The 19,765-nt window shown below is 31.1% G+C and overlaps 1 protein-coding gene across 6 annotated transcripts; it reads right to left on the bottom strand.

The window, feature by feature from the left end:
• Nucleotides 1-404: 404 nt before the first annotated feature.
• On the bottom strand, nucleotides 405-19,541 carry Chd1 (chromodomain-helicase-DNA-binding protein 1). 6 transcript variants are annotated; one of them, XM_083109416.1, is made up of 26 exons: nucleotides 19,409-19,541; nucleotides 19,113-19,274; nucleotides 17,479-18,834; nucleotides 14,309-14,421; nucleotides 12,753-13,037; nucleotides 11,104-11,292; nucleotides 10,848-11,017; nucleotides 10,589-10,752; nucleotides 10,343-10,502; nucleotides 9,903-10,215; nucleotides 9,602-9,809; nucleotides 9,182-9,462; nucleotides 8,348-9,074; nucleotides 8,013-8,258; nucleotides 7,361-7,531; nucleotides 7,071-7,194; nucleotides 6,812-6,966; nucleotides 6,372-6,733; nucleotides 6,014-6,248; nucleotides 5,909-5,947; nucleotides 5,249-5,368; nucleotides 4,935-5,162; nucleotides 4,469-4,798; nucleotides 3,894-4,387; nucleotides 3,551-3,664; nucleotides 405-3,438 (listed from the first exon to the last, which is right to left on the bottom strand). In XM_083109416.1, the coding sequence occupies exons 3-26, from the start codon at nucleotides 17,482-17,484 to the stop codon at nucleotides 3,219-3,221; spliced, it is 5,454 nt and encodes a 1,817-aa protein (XP_082965542.1). In that variant the 5' UTR covers nucleotides 17,485-18,834; nucleotides 19,113-19,274; nucleotides 19,409-19,541; the 3' UTR covers nucleotides 405-3,218. The 6 variants fall into 6 exon arrangements, with proteins under 6 accessions (XP_082965542.1, XP_082965541.1, XP_082965543.1 ...); XM_083109415.1 differs by having other exon boundaries at nucleotides 17,479-19,274; XM_083109417.1 differs by having other exon boundaries at nucleotides 3,900-4,387; nucleotides 17,479-19,274.
• Nucleotides 19,542-19,765: the final 224 nt, after the last annotated feature.

Here is a 19,765-nt window from a genome sequence, read left to right as displayed (position 1 = left end):
TATTCTCATTTCGTTATTAAATACCGGAGAGATTGGTTGCGTTCAGCAGAAAAAGCTACTTTGCAACTATTGCAAAATTCATTCATGAATCTGATTGACGTATGCTCTTAGATTCAAAAGAGCCAAAAGAGCATACACATCAATTAAACTCATGAATTACAATTGTTGGAAGGCGACTTTTTCTGCTGAATCATGTGATTGATACATCGTACCACCTCATCATCTTTTTAAATTAAAACTTGGTGATAAAAGCTTGATTTATTTGTTTTACTTATTCTATAATTAATTCTTGCTTATGTTAAATTATGTAGCAATTTGTATAGTATTAATTTTTTATCGAGTTATAAATTATAATATTGGATCTCGAATTATAATATTGGATCAAATACAAATGACGATCACAATTATACCATGAAAAATTTTTCTGCAGATATATTTTCAGAAACGCTGAATAATCTACAATAGATAAAATACGTTGTTATAATCGCTTTACATGTATCTTAATATGCATGATTTTAAACTATTTCGCTATATATATATCATTTATATTTATTTTAATCTTTGAATATTTACAACGTATCATTTTCCTTTTTTCTTTGCTTTGTAATTAGCATCATTGTCGCTGTTTCTCATAATCGGCCACTAATGTAATGAATTATAAATAGCTCACTATTTTATTTAAACATTATTTTGCAAATGAAAATATACAGAATATCAAATTTTCATTATCATTTTCATTATATAGTTAGTAGCGTTATCCTGTCTCTGAACGCGATTATGTAAGACAAAATATGAATCAGCATTCCTCTTTAATATGAATCTGTATAATCACGAATATTTTTCTGCTTCCTAAATACATGCTATTATTTACACAAATGCACACGAAAATTGTTTGACGAGCATAAAATAATACGTGAAATAATTTATTTTTGTAATATGCTAATAAGGACACAATATTCAAGCATATAATCTCGATAATCTCGAATTATACAGGATAACATGTATTTTCATTTACGAAAAATCTACAATATTACACACGCGCGCACGCACCAACATACACCTACGTATATACACACATACATTGTTCTTTGTTCTCATAAAAACTATAATTACGATAAGAACCCGACTTTCAACTGTTTGTTTTTATATGGATATAAAACATTTCAGAAGTTCTACAGAAAAGATTATCAACTGTTTTTTTATTAATATTGGAGCAAACATGATTAATTATCCCCATAATTTCTTTAAAATCTGTCGAAACTTTCTGAGCTGGAAAATATTAATATTCTACAGAAATAAAATTGCCAGTTATATAAAATCTCTTATATACGATTCCTTTTTTTTTTTTTGATTAATACAAGATTAGGTTTTAAATATCCTCATACTCTATTAAATAAAGAAAGCGTAATGCTGCATTTAAGTGTGATTCAATACAAATTCGATACAAACGGAATATAACTATCGGTCTTATGCTAATATTTACAATATGTCACATTGGTTTCATAGATTTAGATTAAAAAACTTTGTAATAAAATAATGAACGTAAAAATAGTATTCTTGTCTATTTCTATTCTCTTTGAATCACAAATATCAGAAGACTATGGAAAAAAAGTGCGGCCTGAATTGTATTTGTTTTGATTTGCATGTAGATTAATTTTGGTGAGAATTCTTAATAAATATGCATATTGTCCCTCTACTGCTGATATTATCAAGCAAAATAAATTAATATATATTGCCCGATCGAATCAAGTAATTTTCTACAATTGTATTTCTTTGGAATATACAATTGTATTCATTCATTATATTCAATCCTCTTTATAGTATTTACTTATGACTGCAATTAAAACAGTTTCAGATATTACAATTTTAGATATTGCGCTACACAGTATCTACTTATATTTAATTAACATAATGCGTAGAACAAAAATACAATTCAGACTGCACTTTTTTCCATAATCTTGATTCGAGAATAAAAATAGACAATATTTTTGCATTTATTATTTTATGATATAATTTTTAACCAATATTTGCAAAACCAATATGATATTAAAAATATTAGCATAAGATCGATAATTATATTCTTTTAATATTAAATCGTACTTAATATAACATTATGCTTTCTTTATTTAGTAGAGAATGAGGAGTAATTACAGTAACTCAATTTTGAATTAATAAAAAAAAATAAAATTAAAAAAAATCAGTATAAATATAATTCGATAGTTCGAATATGAATGTGAATATAATTATCAGTCTTATGCTAATATTTACAATATATCATAATAGTTTCATAGATTTAGGTTAAAAACCATTATATCATAAAATAATGAATGCAAAAATAGTATTCTTATTTATTTCTATTCCTGTTGAATTATATAAGATTGTTAGATATGGGAAAAAAGTGCGACCTGAATTGTATTTCTATTCCGATTTGCATATAGATTAATTTCAATAAATAAATGAATCGTCTCTCTGCTTCTGATATTTTGTTATCATGCGAATCAAATTGATATATATATATATATATATATATATATATATATATATATATATATATATATATATATATATAGCCAGATTAAATCGAGCAATTTCGTACAATTGCATATTTCTTTGGAATATATTTATTTAATATATATTCAATCTTTTTTTATACCGAAATGTTATGATAGTAATTAATAAAACAATTTGTACAATTTTATAGACATTTGCTACACAATGTCCATTTCTATTTAATTGTTAACATAGTCAAATATTTAATAATGTCGGAATAGAATCAGAATAATTCGTAATGATAAGTGAAACGAGATATTATGGGATTTCAATTTTTGCATTCATGTGCGTGAATAATATATCTAAACTGAATATTTTACGCACATATTTACATACAATGTCCAAAATGCAAAATATGCGCATAGCGCGGAAGCAGTTTATTTATTATACATAACGAAAGATACTCCGGCAGAAAATATAATTCAATTGACGCTCCAGGGCGTTCAGAATACGTTCCGTCTAGTATTTTAGAGTATTCTATAGCAACCAACACGCTGCAGCGTCAAGATTTTTATATATACATGTATTCTTATTCATGTCACAAGATTACTGTACATCGCATGTTTATCACCATATCTTACATGTAGAGACACGTAAAACCAGCTTTCATTTAAGATCATATATAAGACGGTACTGCTACCACGTCACAACCGAAGAGGAAAGAAGCACTAGGAGTTGGCATTTGGTGGTGGTGGCCTTCTATCATAATCTCGCCTATAATCCTTGTTCGGCCGCCAATTAGAATAGCTATCTCCTCCATATCCGCGACCTCTAAAATGACCCGGTGCGATATCCGTTGGAGGATAACCGCCACCACCGCTACTATCGCCATAACTACCCGGATTGTATCCATAACTTGGCGGTCCCGACGAATATCGGTAATAATCACTGAAATATTTAATTTCAAATGAAATAGATTACGAGTTATATTTGTAAATTACGAGTATTGTATTATAAGTTATTTCTAATGAGAGATTAAATAAAAATTGCTATTATTCACCTTCTCTTGTCATTCATGTGCATACCACGATCTCGATCTCTATCTCTGTCTCTGTGATAACCACCTGACATTCGGCCATAAATATCGAAGCGGTCGCGTTTGTGATCTCCGAATCTGTCGGAAAACAAAATTACAACAGTTAAAGCAATTAATATAAATGGTAATTTTATTCAATGTTGCAAATTTGGCGCTCTAAGTATTTGTGCGCTAAGGACAAGTTAAACGAAGCAAATTAAACTAAATATGGAGATGTAAATTTATATACGCGCTGCGTTATATACTTGTCCTTTGATATCACGAGATATATATGTATCTATATATGTAAAATAAAATACGATCTTACCCGTACCTGCCGTCTCTCATGTCTCTTCCATCTCTGGGTAACCAATGATCGTCCTCTCTGCTGCCACTGTAATGCCCCATATTATATCCTCCACTGTCTCTCCTGATTCTGTCATCCTTTCCTCCGCTTATCCTATCCATACCCCTATCATTGTGTCCTCTATCTCTATCTCTGTCACGCTCCCTATCTCTTTTCATATCTTTATGCTTCGATTCTTTTTGCTCTTTATGTCGTGATGTTTCTGCGCTGCTAGTAGTATTTGATGTGGAATTTGGCGTTGATGTTATAGGAGTAATCGTAATAGCACCGATAGTAACGGTGGACGTGCTGCTGATATTGCTGCTGCTGCCACCAGAAATATTCTGTTTCTTACTTTGTGTACTGCTATTTGAATTCTCCTCGGTATCGTCAATTTTACGTTTCGTTATTCTGCTATCTTTGCTACTGCTGCTACTTTCCGTCTGTTTATCGTGAGACGATCTTTCATTGTGTTTCTGATAAACAAAATAAAAATTACAACTTAAATTTGTTATCCATATTTTTTATGAGAAAAACTAAAAAAATTAATGCAGTACCTTTGTAGTATTGGAAGCATCTTCTTTTTTGTCAGGACTTAATGTTGTACCACCATTGCTATCGCCACCTTGCTTTACCAAATTCTTATACATCCTATAAAGCTTCTTTGCTTTAAAGTTTGTGAACTTTGAAGCAAAGTACCAGAGGTTACTTTTCCATTCACTTATTTGTTCAGGATTTTTATATTCCGTAAGACATGTATTGATATGGTTTCCGATTTGATAAAGGCATCGACGCGCACGAGCGACTCGCTCCTCCTCGCTCAGAGACATATCTGGTGTATCCAGAGCCTTTAATGCTTTCTTCACTGGCCTCATTTTCTCCTTACACTGTATATAAAATACAATACTATTATTCTATATGATACATAATTTTTTGAATTTAAATTATTTTTGACATGCTTTTTAGACCGGTATATACAGACTAAAAGAAAAGTATGTCTTTTGTTAAGAGAATGATATTAACCTCATCAAATATTGGAGGATCCAATTCACCAATTACATCAACAGCTCTTGGTTCGTTATTTGCAGTAAAATGCATAGGACCTGCGGCTTGCTTATTTTTCTTCGCTTTCTTGTTCTCTTTCTTTTCCTTTTTAATCTTCTTATCCTTTTTTTTATCATCAGATAAATCATCAATTTCATCCTTTACTTCTTTCTTTGCAACAATATCTTCTTCTTTCTTAATTCCAGACTGTAATAGTGAAACATACATAGATAAATATGTAATTATTATGTAAACTCACAAAATATAAAAATCTCTTTTTTTTTTAAACTCACTTTATCATTTTTGGATTTTGATTTCTTAGTTTCATCACCAGAAGTATCATTATCTTCTACAATCTCTTTAGTGATCGCTGTTTTCATTTCTTTAGTCTTCCTTGGTTTTCTCATTCGTGCCTGAAATAATTGTTTAACTCATATATAAACAATAAACGTATTTTATATAATAATATATATTAACTCTTTACACTCCATAGGCGCCGCTACAGCGATATATTTTGTACGTCAACTCCAGAAGCGCTGCTACAGCAACATAAATATTGAAAGTATAATGAAATTATTTATGATACTGAGAGCAACTATGACGATAGTAAAGCAGTAAAATTTCCTATTTGATATAATAACATTTTTTAATGTTCGCCAAAAATACCACAAAAATGCGTTGGAGCTGCTGGTAGGTTATATAACAAAATTAACTGGAGTGCAAAGAGTTAATGAATAAAATAAATAAGAAATTAGATCATTTTATTAGAGAAATTTAAATGCTCGAATCTAATCAACTCGTATAGCTGAAGATCTTCATTTAAATATATATTAATATTCATAGTTCAAATTTTTCATACTTTTATTACTTTTTTATTTATCATATTTATATTTTTTAACTATTCATCAAAACATAGGAAGGAATAAAAGGATGGAGGAAAGTCAGGGTATTACCTCATATTCGGTTTCTAATTGTAGGAGAAAGACATAATCCTGTTAAAAAATAAAAGGACAAATAAAAATACACTCGTTAATATGCCATATGCAAAATGACCTTACCACTCCTAACTTAAGATCAATCTGTTTCTTCAAAATCTTCAGAAGATATTCCGCACGTGCGTTTACACGTTTGAGTTGTACTTTACTGCCATTAGGGAAAATCTTATCTCCCAATTCCAAACTAGCGTCCATTTTTATTGCTTCCCACGAACCCATGCCATGTTGGTATATACCCCTTAATAATCTCGAATCATCCTCGGAAGTCCACTCACAATCAAAGTTTGCTGGCTTTGATCTAAAGTGACAAAAAATATCTTAAAAATATTCCGTATTGACATTTTTCATTATTTATTTATTTCAATCTTTTTAAATCGAGTTTTATACAAAAAAGATAAATATAACTGATTTAAAAACTCACTTAATGTCGAGGTGCCAATTGGCGCGTTGCTCGGGATCGGATGGCAAAGCTTGCTCCAAAGGTTCAAGTTCTTTAACTGCGGCTGAAAATGATTTCGCGTTCACCATAACACCGCCCATCTTGAAAGTAGGTCCTCGTCCTCTCTTACGACCGGGTCCCTTGCCCTCTTCCTCGCCAGTTTTATTCTCCTTCGCCGTGTTCTCAAATTCGACTAAGCACATGTCGCATCTAGATTTCAATTGTTCGCCCAAGAAGCGCAATTCCGACATTGGTTTCTCTTGCAAATCAGCATCAGCTGCGATATCTTCCAATCGCTTCAAGGGTGCCGGGAACTTTTTATAACTTTTAACGAATCTTCGTATCTGTGACGAAAAATTATAATAAAGAACGTAGAAGTGAGAAATAAAACAATCTTGCATAAAATGAAACTTGTTACAAACCTCAACATCTGTGAAACTCTTGATGTTCTCGCGCGGCAAAACTCTCGGTCTACCTCTTTTCTTAGGTCTTTCATCGTCACTACCTTCCACCTCGCTACCCGACTCCTCGCCTTCTTCGCTGTCATCCTGTACCTTTTTACGCTTTCTGCTTCTTCCTAAATATAGAATTCGCTTTTGTTCTTATATATTTCATATTTACGACAAAAAAGTATTTTTTCTCGTAAATGTGTCTTTGCAAGTATTTTAAAAGACGCTATACCTTCGCTCTGATTGATTTGCTGAAGTGTTTTCCGACTTCTCGGTGGCAAATAAAGATCTTCCATTTCCTTCGACTTCTCTTCTTCTTCTACTTTCTTTCGAAAGTTTTCCGGAATGATTTCAGCCTAAAAATAACACAATAATATGCAACACAATAATAATAATTTTTATTCTCAACAAAAATTTGTAATTGCAATATGAATAATTTACTCATTTAGACATTTAAGAATAAAAAAAAGAAAAAAAAGAAAAAAAAGAATACAATTAAAAAAGATAAAAAAAGATGCTTACCCAGTCTTTACTTTCATCATCGTTATCATTCGGCTGATTAATAGGTTCCAAATCCTCCTCAAAAGTAGGTTTAAAACTAGCTACTTTAAAAGCGGACAATAATTCATCGCCAACTGTCGTCGGACCTTCGTCTCTTGTTTCGGCTCTTCTTAATATTTCATCGATATCACACTAATTTTAAAAAATTCATAAATATTTATACTCCATTTTTTTAAGATTTTCTCTTAATCTCTATTTTAATGCTAATGCAAAATTAAAATGTTCTATTTTTTATTTGTTCTTGTATTTTAATATAATTGTGTAATAGTGTAATAATTGTGTAATAGTGTAATAATTGTGTAATATAAATTATGAATGGAAAAATAGCTCAAGAAGAGAATTCTTGTAAAAATCAGAATGAAATAAAAGAAATTCTAAAAACTCTTAGAAACAACTTGTATTACAGAAAATTATAAAGGAAAAAAGTTGTAGTGTAAAGCACGTGTATCTTGAATCGATTTTAAATATATATTAAATAAGTGTACAATTGCATTCAAAAAATTTCACGTGTTATATATTATAAATAAATACTAATAGAATATTTTATCATATTGTTTTGAATTAAAAATCTTTAGTACTAGTCGCACAAAAATGTAAAAGATAATAAACTCACCGTTGGTTCTTCATCTCCATCTTCTTCATCTTTAAACAGATCCTCTGCGCCGAATTTCAAAATAACAGTTAAATCTTCTTTGGTAAATGGATTGCTATTGGTCCCTGCATTCTTCTTATCCAATACCGTTCGTCCGGTTGTATCCATTCGCTGTATCACTAAATGGTCCAAGACCATTTTCTGCTTCGCACGTTCTACGATTTCTTCCTCGACAGAATTTTTGGTAACCAGTCGATAAATATTGACCTGTACACAATGTTAATTGGGTTAGATTGACATTTCTCATAAATTTTCATACAAGTGAGCATCGAATTTTGAAACAATCGCGAACGCACCTTATTCTTTTGTCCTATTCGGTGTGCTCTGGCCTGAGCTTGCAAATCATTTTGCGGATTCCAATCAGAATCGAAAATTATCACAGTATCCGCAGTGGCAAGATTAATGCCGAGACCGCCGGCTCGCGTCGACAACAGGAAACAAAAATCCTGCGATCCTTCAGCATTGAAGTGATCTAATGCCTGTTTCCTCAGTTCCCCTTTTATACTGCCATCTAATCTTTGGAATGGGAAATGTCTTTTTTGCAGATATTCACCGAGAATGTCTAACATCTTGACCATCTGACTGAATATTAGTACTCTGTGTCCAGTATCACGCAATCTCACTAATAATTTATCTAAAAGTACTAATTTCCCGGAACCGCGGATGAGTGTCTGCAAATAATCCCCATTGCCTCTTTCCCTTTCGGCCTCGTTCGGTTTTGTAAGAAAAGCATGATTGCAACATTTTTTTAATTCGATCACGATGTTCAAAAATGTCGAACTGGATCCTTTCATGCCTTTTCTTAATGCATCGTAATTTTTAGTCAATATCCATTTATAATATTGTTTTTGCAGGGATGTCATTTCTACCCGTAAAATTTGCTCAATTTTAGCGGGTAAAGATTTTTCAACGTCCTTTTTAACTCGGCGCAAAATAAATGGTTCCAATTGCTTATGTAATTTGGAGTATCCTTTTTGCGCAGCATTATCATGTTGTTTCTCAAATTCTTCCCATGAGACGAACCTATATTAAAATAATGCATTACATACAAGATTTAAATAAGAAATGAAGAAAACTATGTATATTATCAAAAGTATTAAATATAGAGGAAAATTCAAATAGAAACTAACTTGGTAGGCATAATAAAGTGTAATAAAGCCCACAATTCTTTCAAGCTGTTCTGTAATGGAGTACCAGTGATCAACAAACGATGATTGGTGTGAAATTCGCTAAGTGCTTTGTACAGAAGAGAATCGTCGTTTTTTAATCGATGAGCTTCATCCACTAGCAGCACTGCCCAATTTAAGGCACCCAACAGTGCTTTATCTTTAAGTACTATTTCGTACGTCGTAAGTATGACATTGAACTTTAATCTCTTCGATCCTCGATAGCACCATTCATATTCTCTAATCTGAAAAGAATTTATACAATTTATTTAAAGTTGCAATATATCATGTATGTATGTATGTATATATATATATATATATATATATATATATATATATATGTATATATGTAGATAAAGATATTGCAAAATAAAGAACACATACAACATTGCGCGAATTGACATCACCCAAATAAGTGACGAAATTCAAATCAGGTGCCCATTGAGACATTTCTCTTTGCCAGGAAGTCATTGTTGACAGAGGAACTACTAGTAAAAACGGCCCATGAAGTTGTTGCGTGTGAAAAAGATAATAAAGGAAGCATATTGTTTGGATTGTTTTGCCGAGACCCATCTCGTCAGCTAATATAACACTGTAAAAAGATATAATTAATCAAAATAAATTAAATATAAATATAATAATTTTAGACATATTATTATTACTTATTATAGAAATACTTATGTACCTGTTTTCCTTACACCAGGAGTGAATCATCCAATTAACTCCATCCATCTGATAATCCCTCAATACTAAATCTTTTTCTTTGCCCATATAAGTAGGCTGTTCGTTCAATTGATAAAACTTAGGTCTAGATTTAAGAACTTTACAATGTTTGCTTGGTGTTCTTTTAGAATCCTCCCTGTCGCGAAATTCTTTTATCTTCTCTGGCCATTTCTTCACTATCAAAGCTCCATCTTCCCATGTAGCCTCAGCATATGGTAGATTGTCCCATTTACAGAAATAATCAGGATGTTCCGAGTCTGGTTTCTTATAATCAGCTGACAAAAAAACATGTATATAATGATTTATATAATAATTTATATTTATATACACATAAAAGTTTTTATAACATATTATTTAAAATATTTTTTCAAGATACAAATATCAATGCAAATCAAAATATACCTATAATCCTCTCGACGTTGTTGTAACTTTTCAGAAGATCTTGTTTAAGTTCCAATTGACATTCAAAGTATTCCAATTCTTCTGGTTCAGCATATTCTCTCATCTGTTCCAGTCTGCGTTCACGTTTGATAAAATTGTCTAACTTTTTTAATCCTTTCACCTAATAAGATTAATAAAAATTAATATTAAGAATAATTCCTAAAGTCATAAAATGACTTAATATACATTAGAAAATTTATTAATAACCTTTTGTGCTTTTAAAGATTCCTCCGATTCCCATGTATTGTGTATGTGAGACCAACCTTTCCATTTTATCCAATATTGTACTTCGGTCTCTACATTACTTAGATCCTTTGGATTGGGATCGCCATTTTCTTCGACAGCATAAATTGTTGTCACGTTGCCGGTAACTGCAAATAATTATATGTGTAATATATGTATTTACAATTGTCTAATATCTTGATTAATACTTGAATACAACATCATATATAAAGAACAAACCAACCTCCTTTCTTGCCCACTCTCTGTCCCAAAATTTGTTCAATAGTTTCCGCATTATCAGGTTCTGCTGATGCAGTATTCGATTCTTCAACTTCAACCAAATCTTCACTATCAGTCCCTTCTTCACTTTCTTCTTTATAACTAACTGCTGTGCCAGTCCGTCTAGTGACTTGCCTGATAATTAAGTTTATTATAATTAACGAAATTTGTTATATATATTTTTATATGCACCTTTTTGCTTAATTTTTTTCAACACGTACCTTCTATTGTCATCACTATCAAAGGAAGAATTTTCAGAAGATTCAGAAATTCGCTTCTTTCGCACTTTGGCTTTCTCTTTCGCTTTTTGCGCCGCGCGTCTGTTCAGGGACTTGCTAGGAGGCGGCCTTCGATTTTCAATTTCGTCAGATTCGGAATCTGAACTTTCAGAATTCCAGGAATTGTGTGAACTACAAAGTAAAGTAAATCACACATGTATATAAAACTGTATAAATGTTAAAACTGATTTGACTAGATTTGTGATTATAATTGTCACACATTCATTAAGTACATGAATTTAACTCAGATATTCAGATGCTACTAAAATTTTCTTATATAATTTTTAATAAAAACTATATTGTGTTTTCAATATGTTTACAATAAAAAATGCAGAATAAATATATTATGATATAAATTATAATAAAAAAATATAATTACAGAAAATTATATTAAAAAATCAAAATTTGAATTTTATTTCTAGTTCTAGTATTTTTTGTCATCTTTATTATTTGCATAATTTAAGATTAAAACTTATGAGAAATAAATTCCATGAATTCAGGAATTGTGTGAATTAAAAAATAGAGTAAATCTATATATATATATATATATATATATATATATATATATATATATATATATATATATATATATATATATATATATATGTATGTATATATATACATATAAAACTGTAATCATTTTAGAAAATATTGTAGCTTATATATTTTGCAACACATAAAACTTATATCTATTAAGCTTTTAATATATTCAAGGTAACATATAGAATGTAAAACACATTGTGAAGTAAATTGTAAAGTGTAATAAGCACAGAAAGTAACAAGTTATATGCAAAACCAAAGTTAAATTCAATTAGTGCAAACCAAAAGAAAAACATATACACGCTTATAAGCGTGAGTTTATATAATCAAAATATGTATATGTATGTGTAACGTGTGTAGCAAATTTTATAATATAATATACTAAAAATTTACTAAAATGAAAAGTAAAATGATTTTTTGCTATGACTATTGAGTTAAAAAACTATTATAAATACTGCAATAAATTTTTACATTCATATTTGATACACTCTCAGGTATCAAAATATTAAAATTATCTGACATTATGTCATAATCAATATTAATAAATTATAGATAGCATTTATAAATTTACAGTAGTCATATACATATAATACATATATATGTATACAATATAGTGATAAGTGTAAACAGAAATTAGCACAAACACAAATATAAAATTCACGTACATCACAGATATATAAATATATGTATCAAAAGATTTTGATGGAGCAACTGATAGCAGTACATAATTGCAAGATGTGTACTCTTTATAATATGAATACAATATATAATTAAAGCTCAAGACAGGTTAACTGTATATAGACATATATTCTATTCGACACTGTTTCTGAAGTGATAATTATGAGCTCGTTATTATCTCTGAACTAGCATATGACACTTTACACAATTCAATAAAGTATACAAATATATAATTTGATACTTATTTAAAATTATAACAATCTCTCTTACATTATACAGTTCTGTAATTTGTTATAATTGCAGTACCGGTCTAAATTACACGATCATTAGAGATATCGAGCGCCGAAATTTTTCCCGTGGGACTTTTAACTTACCCTTTCTTTTTAAACTTCTTGCGACCATCGCTGTCGCTCTCGCGATTTGTCGCGAGCCTGTCAGGTTCCTTCCTGGACCGTCCCGATCTCCTGATGCCATATATGTCAGGATTCTCGTCCCATTCACGGCTAGACTCATGTTTAACTCTAAGCTTTGTTTCTGTGCTGTGATTCGAGCTTTTGCTCTGGAAGCTATCGCTTTGTGCAGCAGGTGCATCTGACTTCTCTGACTTTTCTGAGTCAGAGCCTGATCCGGAACCGGAACCGCTCGAGGAGCTAGAGTCACTGCGTTAGCAGCCAGACAATATTTCACTGATTATGTATGAACGTTACGAGACGCATAGCCTTTCGAAATATATTTACTTAAAATTATAGTTGATATATTTTAAAATAATGTAATTAAAATAAATAAAAAACCAATCATAAAATTGTTAACGACTATTAAACATTGTAATCCAAGTTTTTGCTAATTGCGTGTGTGAAAAAGATATTAAGAAAATAAAACTATAAAGAATAAAAGTATGAAATTCAATCTCTAAATTTCTTTTCCATTTTGTGTGATGCCAGATATAATCAAGCGTTAAACTCAAATAATTTAATTTCTAAAATATGTATATTCTTTATAAGATGTAAGAATAAAAATATATTATAAGACGTATTTATATATGTAGAATTAATTTCATATATTTAATTATTAATAATAAAGGATTTGTATTTTCTTTTCGATATAGAATATTAAATATCAAAATCTTAAAAATGAATAGTATTGTATGTTGCGGTAGAATTTCCCAAGATTTAAAATATATTTCGAGACTTTTTAATATGAATAAACATGTATTTCATTTAAATATATTAATTTAATAATTTTATCAAGATTTTTTATTGATTAATCAAAAATATTGAATACTGCTATGAGATAATAGTATAACTTATCTAGCACTTGCACTGATAATTCTTGAGTACAAGAAAGCAAACATTATGATACAAGTAGGATGTATAGAAAGATTGTGCTCACAAAAAGTCCAAAGTAAAATATGATACATAAAATTAGCAAAATTGTTAAGACATTGTTAGAACTATATGAAAAGCTGTAGCAATACACAAGGAGCTAATTGTGAATGGCACTAATTCTGATAAACCCCTTTACACATAAGAGAAACCTGATATATACTTGTATTCAGTTCAATCTCTTATATTTTGCTGCGTATTAATTTCATATATATATTGTAAGTATTCATTCTATACTAAATAAAATAAACATTTTTCTACCATAACTATATACTCAATTATCTAATTAATAGAAAAACAGAAAAAAATATATCTTAAAAAGTTAAATTAAGGAATTATAACAATTAAAGAAAGTAATAAAAATCTTTATTTTTATTTCTTCAAATGGAGTTTGTGTCTGAAGCTCGTCTAAAGCTTATACAATAATTTCTAAATATATAGGATTTTTCGATTTTTAATGAAAATTTTATATAAAATCACACTGATGCAAGTTTATGTATCAGGTCTCGTGATTTTCAGGGGAATGGTCGAATCTTGCCTATACCCACCTATCAGATCCTGATGCTGAGCCGCTATTACTTCCAGAAGAGGAGCTATCGCTTTTGCTGTCATTCTCCGAATCGGATCCGGATTCCTTACCGGATTCAGATTCTAATGTTTTCTGTAAGTTAACATGGCTACATAATATATGTGATTTTTATTTCATCTTTATATAAGATATCGCTCGCCATGTGTTGTTTGGAATAGTTCATCCCCAAATTACCGCTCATTGTCATAATACTTTAAAATCTTTAAAATTTTTATCAAAGAAAATTTTTTCTATAAATTAATTATATAATTATAATAATGAACAAGGAAATAAACCCGCAGTTGAAGAAAGCAGTCGAATTTTAGTGAGCATCTTCTTTTATTTTCTTAATCAACTTGAAATACCGCAGAAATATCGTTGCCAGCAACTCATCATCACAACAGTCCGTCCTTCATTTTGTGACTATCGTCTGCCATTTTGTGTTCTCATAAGTGCAACACGAATTTCTTAAGAAACTTCTTAAATAATTGCTTTATACTTGTACGATATATAATTTTGGCTTAAATAAAAAATGCAACAGAGATAATAATACGTATTTACAATATTTAACATATTATTAATATTAAATTCCACGGAAATTCTTCACGACTAAAAGGGGAATCCCTTGTTTGTTCAAAGAATCTTCATGTTTCTAGCAGAGGAATTTCTTGTTTATTCACGTTTATTCTTGTAAAATTAAGTACAGACGAAATTTTTACATATTCCAGTGTATTTTACATGTTTGTCACGAACGCATAACTGCAGTCACTTTCAATGTTATTTGCATAGAAGGAACATGTGTATAAAGGTGTTCAATCTAGGTCTGGACATTAACAAACATAATAGAAATTGTCATTGCAGTAAGTTTATATATTTATTAAATATTTCCATAAAACTTTACATCTTGATTATTAATGATCAAGATATCTAAATGTATACATAAACATGTAATTAAAAAAACACGTTTATATATTATTTAATTTATAGCAAATATTGTACATTGTCCATTGTACATTCCATGTTACACATATACTATTTATACATATATACTATATACTCCATTACTTTTAAAAGGTTAAAAGTAAATTAGTGCATTAGCTAAAACAAATTGTATTCATTAATCTTATCAATATAAATCTTTCATATTGATAAGATTAATGTTAATAAAAACTTTACGACTTTACTTACTTACTTTGTTTTGTTAATAAAAATGTTCTCTAGGATTTTATCCAAAGTATTAGTATTTTATGAAATATATTTACATTATATAACTATATAGAAATACTATATAATATAATTTTATATATCTACAAATCTGTATGGCAATGAATAATAATATAATAGTCACAGATATATTGAAGACAAATGCTAAAATATGTATAGAGAGCAAAGTAAATTTCTCTTTTACAATCAATGTAGAATTTTATTCGTATATCTACATTAATTGAATATAGAACAAAGGTTTCTGGTTCTCTTTCTATAACAGCAGTTAGAGATACATACTAAATTTTCAATCTACATGTCAACAGTATAGCATGATTAAACATTAAAATAGATCAGACTATGGACTATACCATTGTTCACACGAATCGTTATTAAAAATGTGACTCATTGTTAAAAATATATGACTAAATGGATACAGTTATGATATGATAAAATGATAAAAGATATGATGAAAATTGATATAGTTTTATTTATATCAACAGTTTTATAGTTTTATAAAATGTATAAAATAATGTATGTAGTATATTATAAAAAATGTATGGCTGATACAAGAATTTGAGCTTAAATACTGTTGAAAAAACAATAATCAATTTTGGTTTTGTTCACTCAATATGTCCAATCTTATTATTAATGCATTATGATAATTGACAGGTATATTTCGTTAATTAAGATAAATAAAGTATGTAAAGAGAGATGCGAACATGATTAAGTAATTATTAAATTTGTCTACCATTATTATAAACATTTTTATAACACTGTTGTCAAAATCATCATGATTTTCATATAATTTACACATAATATAACAGCAGAAACATATAAAAAAATATATTATTCTAAAATTTTGCCAAATTTTTGCAATGTATATTAACTAAACTTGTTACTATCTTAAAAATTACACATTTTCTTGAAGAAATGGATTAATTAATAAGAATACATTTGCTTTTAATATTACTTTTATATGTCAAGATGTATCTATTGTCAAATTGAATCAAACATATCACAACGTAACATTGTTTCATTCAAAGTTTCATTCAAAATATGCTTTATTCGCACAGCAAACTATTGTATATAGTATACTTTGATATAATATAATAATCATTATCATGAAACACAAATGCAAAAGAAATATGTGATTATAAGGACTTTAAGAATGCCATGAACAGACTTTTATAACATATACAAAGGTTATAAAACCCCTTGACAGACTCAATCATATCTCAATCATACACTAAAATTGCAAAATTGTAACCAAAATTTCTGTGAGGGACTTTCAGAGGTTGAAACTATAGAATATTTCTGGCATTATTCTAACGAAAATGTGTTAAAATAATGGACAATTGCTGCGAGAATTGTGTTACATATTCCTGATTATCATACAAGACCGTACGCGACGATATTCGAGCTCAATTTGCAAAAATGGGTACATTTTTTATTTTCGAATAAGCGTGATGCCAGACTGAAGGAAAGTGTGAGGAATCGTTTACAATGAAAATTAGAATGGTACAGCGATATTTTCTGTGAAAAATGTCACGTTAACGCGACGTAAACAAACCTTATAGGTTATTGAGAGACTGGAAAAGTGTGTAAAGTCGCGAAAAATCGTGGTGAAGGAGGGTAAAGTTTCTAAGTCCGGACGGTCCGGGGGACCCCGCCCTACACGTAGAAACCCTTTGCTTTCGAGCTGCGAGGGTTTTTTCCAATTTTTACGACATTTTTGTCGAACATCGTAGACCGAAACGCATACGAGCAACAGCGATTTTCCCCTATTCCAAACAACTCCACGGCGGCAACGTGCAATTCACACGCACGCATAAATGCACGCATAAACGCATCGTCGTTTCGTCCGCGATGATAATCATCGCGAAAATCCGTAAACACGTGGATAAAATCGCGTCTGAATATCGAATGTTCCGGAGGTGCACTCACCTGCATGGTCCCGTCTACGCGTCGCACCGACGACCCGTCGTATTCTTAGCGATCCGCATGCAAATTGCGCAGAATCCAATCGTAGCACCGTCACGCGTACACGTGTCCGCGATAACAAATCGCTATTGAGGTTGGCGGTTCGACATCACGGCAAATTATTCGACTATCGTGTGCTATATGGTCACGAACCTGCGAGCTAGACCGCCATTTTGTGAACTCGAGTCGCTTCTTCTCACTCTCCCCCCTCTCCACGAAACCGTCGTCCCGACATGCAACGCGCGCGCCATCTCGTCATCAGATCCTCCCTCTCGCCAGCGAATTCCGTCGTCGCAGCGCAAAGACGACAAAGTCTATTGGACGCGGCGGCGATGGATCAGCTGGGTGGGGAGAGGGGAATCGAACGGCGCACGCGTCACACGATCCTCTGTCTTTGCGTGCGTCCACGAACCGGAAAAGCAATCATTAAAGCGTAAAAAATATTTCTCGCGAGAAACTTTCGCGATGTAAAATGTCGCGATAAGAGGCGAATTAATCGAGCAAAAATTATTCCACGATTTTTCCCGTGTCAATTCGACGATTCGCGCGTTGCTCTCTTAAAATCAACGGAACGGACCCCGATATAGAACAGACTTAGAAACGGAAATCGCTCCTTCGACAGCCATTTTGAGCAACAACGATTTTACCCAGAATGCGTGCGTCACGATGCTCTTTCGATTACTTCGTCACTCGGTCGTATTGTACTTTATACGCAATTACCTAGCTGCTGAAAATGGCGCGGGCGACAACCTGATATTTCAAAAACGCTTCCTCGAAATTTTTTCAAACGTCTTAAATAAAAATCGATTCGGCAAAAACAGCTGTTACAATTAAGACGGAAGCTTTAAATGAAATATGTAATCCCAATTTCGAGGGATATCACGTTAACTAACTGATGTTGGCTAACTGATTTTATTATACAAATATATATCGCACGATAGAGAATCTTACGCGTTATCGATTATCTTCACAATTTTAACGCGAAATTGAGAAATACGATGCCTCTATAAACGGAACGAAGATGCACGATTTTGAAAAGGGGAAAATCGCATAATAATCGTCGCGAGTCGAGATCAATATGAAAAAATCTAAATATTCGAATAGATAACATTTTGTCAAACTTTTCGCGCGGAGACTAGCGAGAAAAAAATTAGAAACGCGTCACATAATGTTAAATACATACCCCGTATAATAAAGAATGAATTTTTTCGAGGGCTCAGCAACTCGCGCTAATTCTACCTTGGATTCCTCTCGTTACATACGTGGGTAGGTAGGATGAATCACACCAACTGTCGGCGACGTCTGAACGAATGGATGACTCTATGAATGTTAACGGCGACGTCGCCATGCCAAGTGAACAAGCGGAGATGTTATAAGAGACGGAAGGCAGGTTTTCCATTAAATATCGAGGCAGGACGGTGCCAAATCGTGAAGCCACGTCTTCTCGATTTTGTATCGTCCGTACGTATCGCGACGTCGAGGAAACGACGTCGACTGAGCGAGGAACCACGCCCGTTTCAATGGAAAGCCAACACACCGTCTCGCAGTCGATGAAACTAACGTATTGTGTAGCGATAATGTAAGACGAAAAATATTACCTATACGCCTGTGACACGCCGCACCGGAAAAGGACGAGTCGACCGAGCTTCCGGTATATGTACGCTCGTGGCACGATCGAGCGCTCGATTCTCGCTGCTCCAAAGATTCGAGTTTCATGGCGGGAACTTTTTGAAGACTGTTAGGAGCGACGTTTACAGGATCTAATATACACAAGAGATAATATGAAATAGATAAGTCGTTGAGAATTTAAGACATACATAGATTGCTCAATAAACAAAGTATAATAAATTGAAACAATATAATGTAATATAAATCTATTAAAAAAGAAACATACTTTATGTAAATGTGCGACAGTTTTGATTGGATAATTATATTATTCCTTCCTTCATAAATTAGCCTCTCCTCAAAATAAATTAAAAATATTTAGAAATATTTCCAGAATTAGAGAGATTAAAGTTGAGAGCTAAAACAATAATTAAAAATATTATTATTTTAACACACTTTTAGGGAAAATTTAAATATATATTTTTATTTATTTATTTATTTATTACATAACTATTTCGAATTAATGTACAATAGTAATATAGTAAGAGAGCGTGCAAAATCGAAATAATCATCAATTGTGATTAATAATATATATATACATGTATATCTACGAAAACAATTTTTGCTAACATAAATCGTAGACAGA

The sequence above is a fragment of the Camponotus vicinus genome, unplaced genomic scaffold (assembly GCF_025532165.1).
Source record: "Camponotus vicinus isolate PSW18456_S1 unplaced genomic scaffold, iyCamVici1.0 SCAF_9, whole genome shotgun sequence".
Classification (NCBI taxonomy): Eukaryota; Metazoa; Arthropoda; class Insecta; order Hymenoptera; family Formicidae; genus Camponotus; species Camponotus vicinus.
Note: the sequence above shows the minus strand (reverse complement) of the source record. Positions and strands in the feature narration are given on the sequence as shown.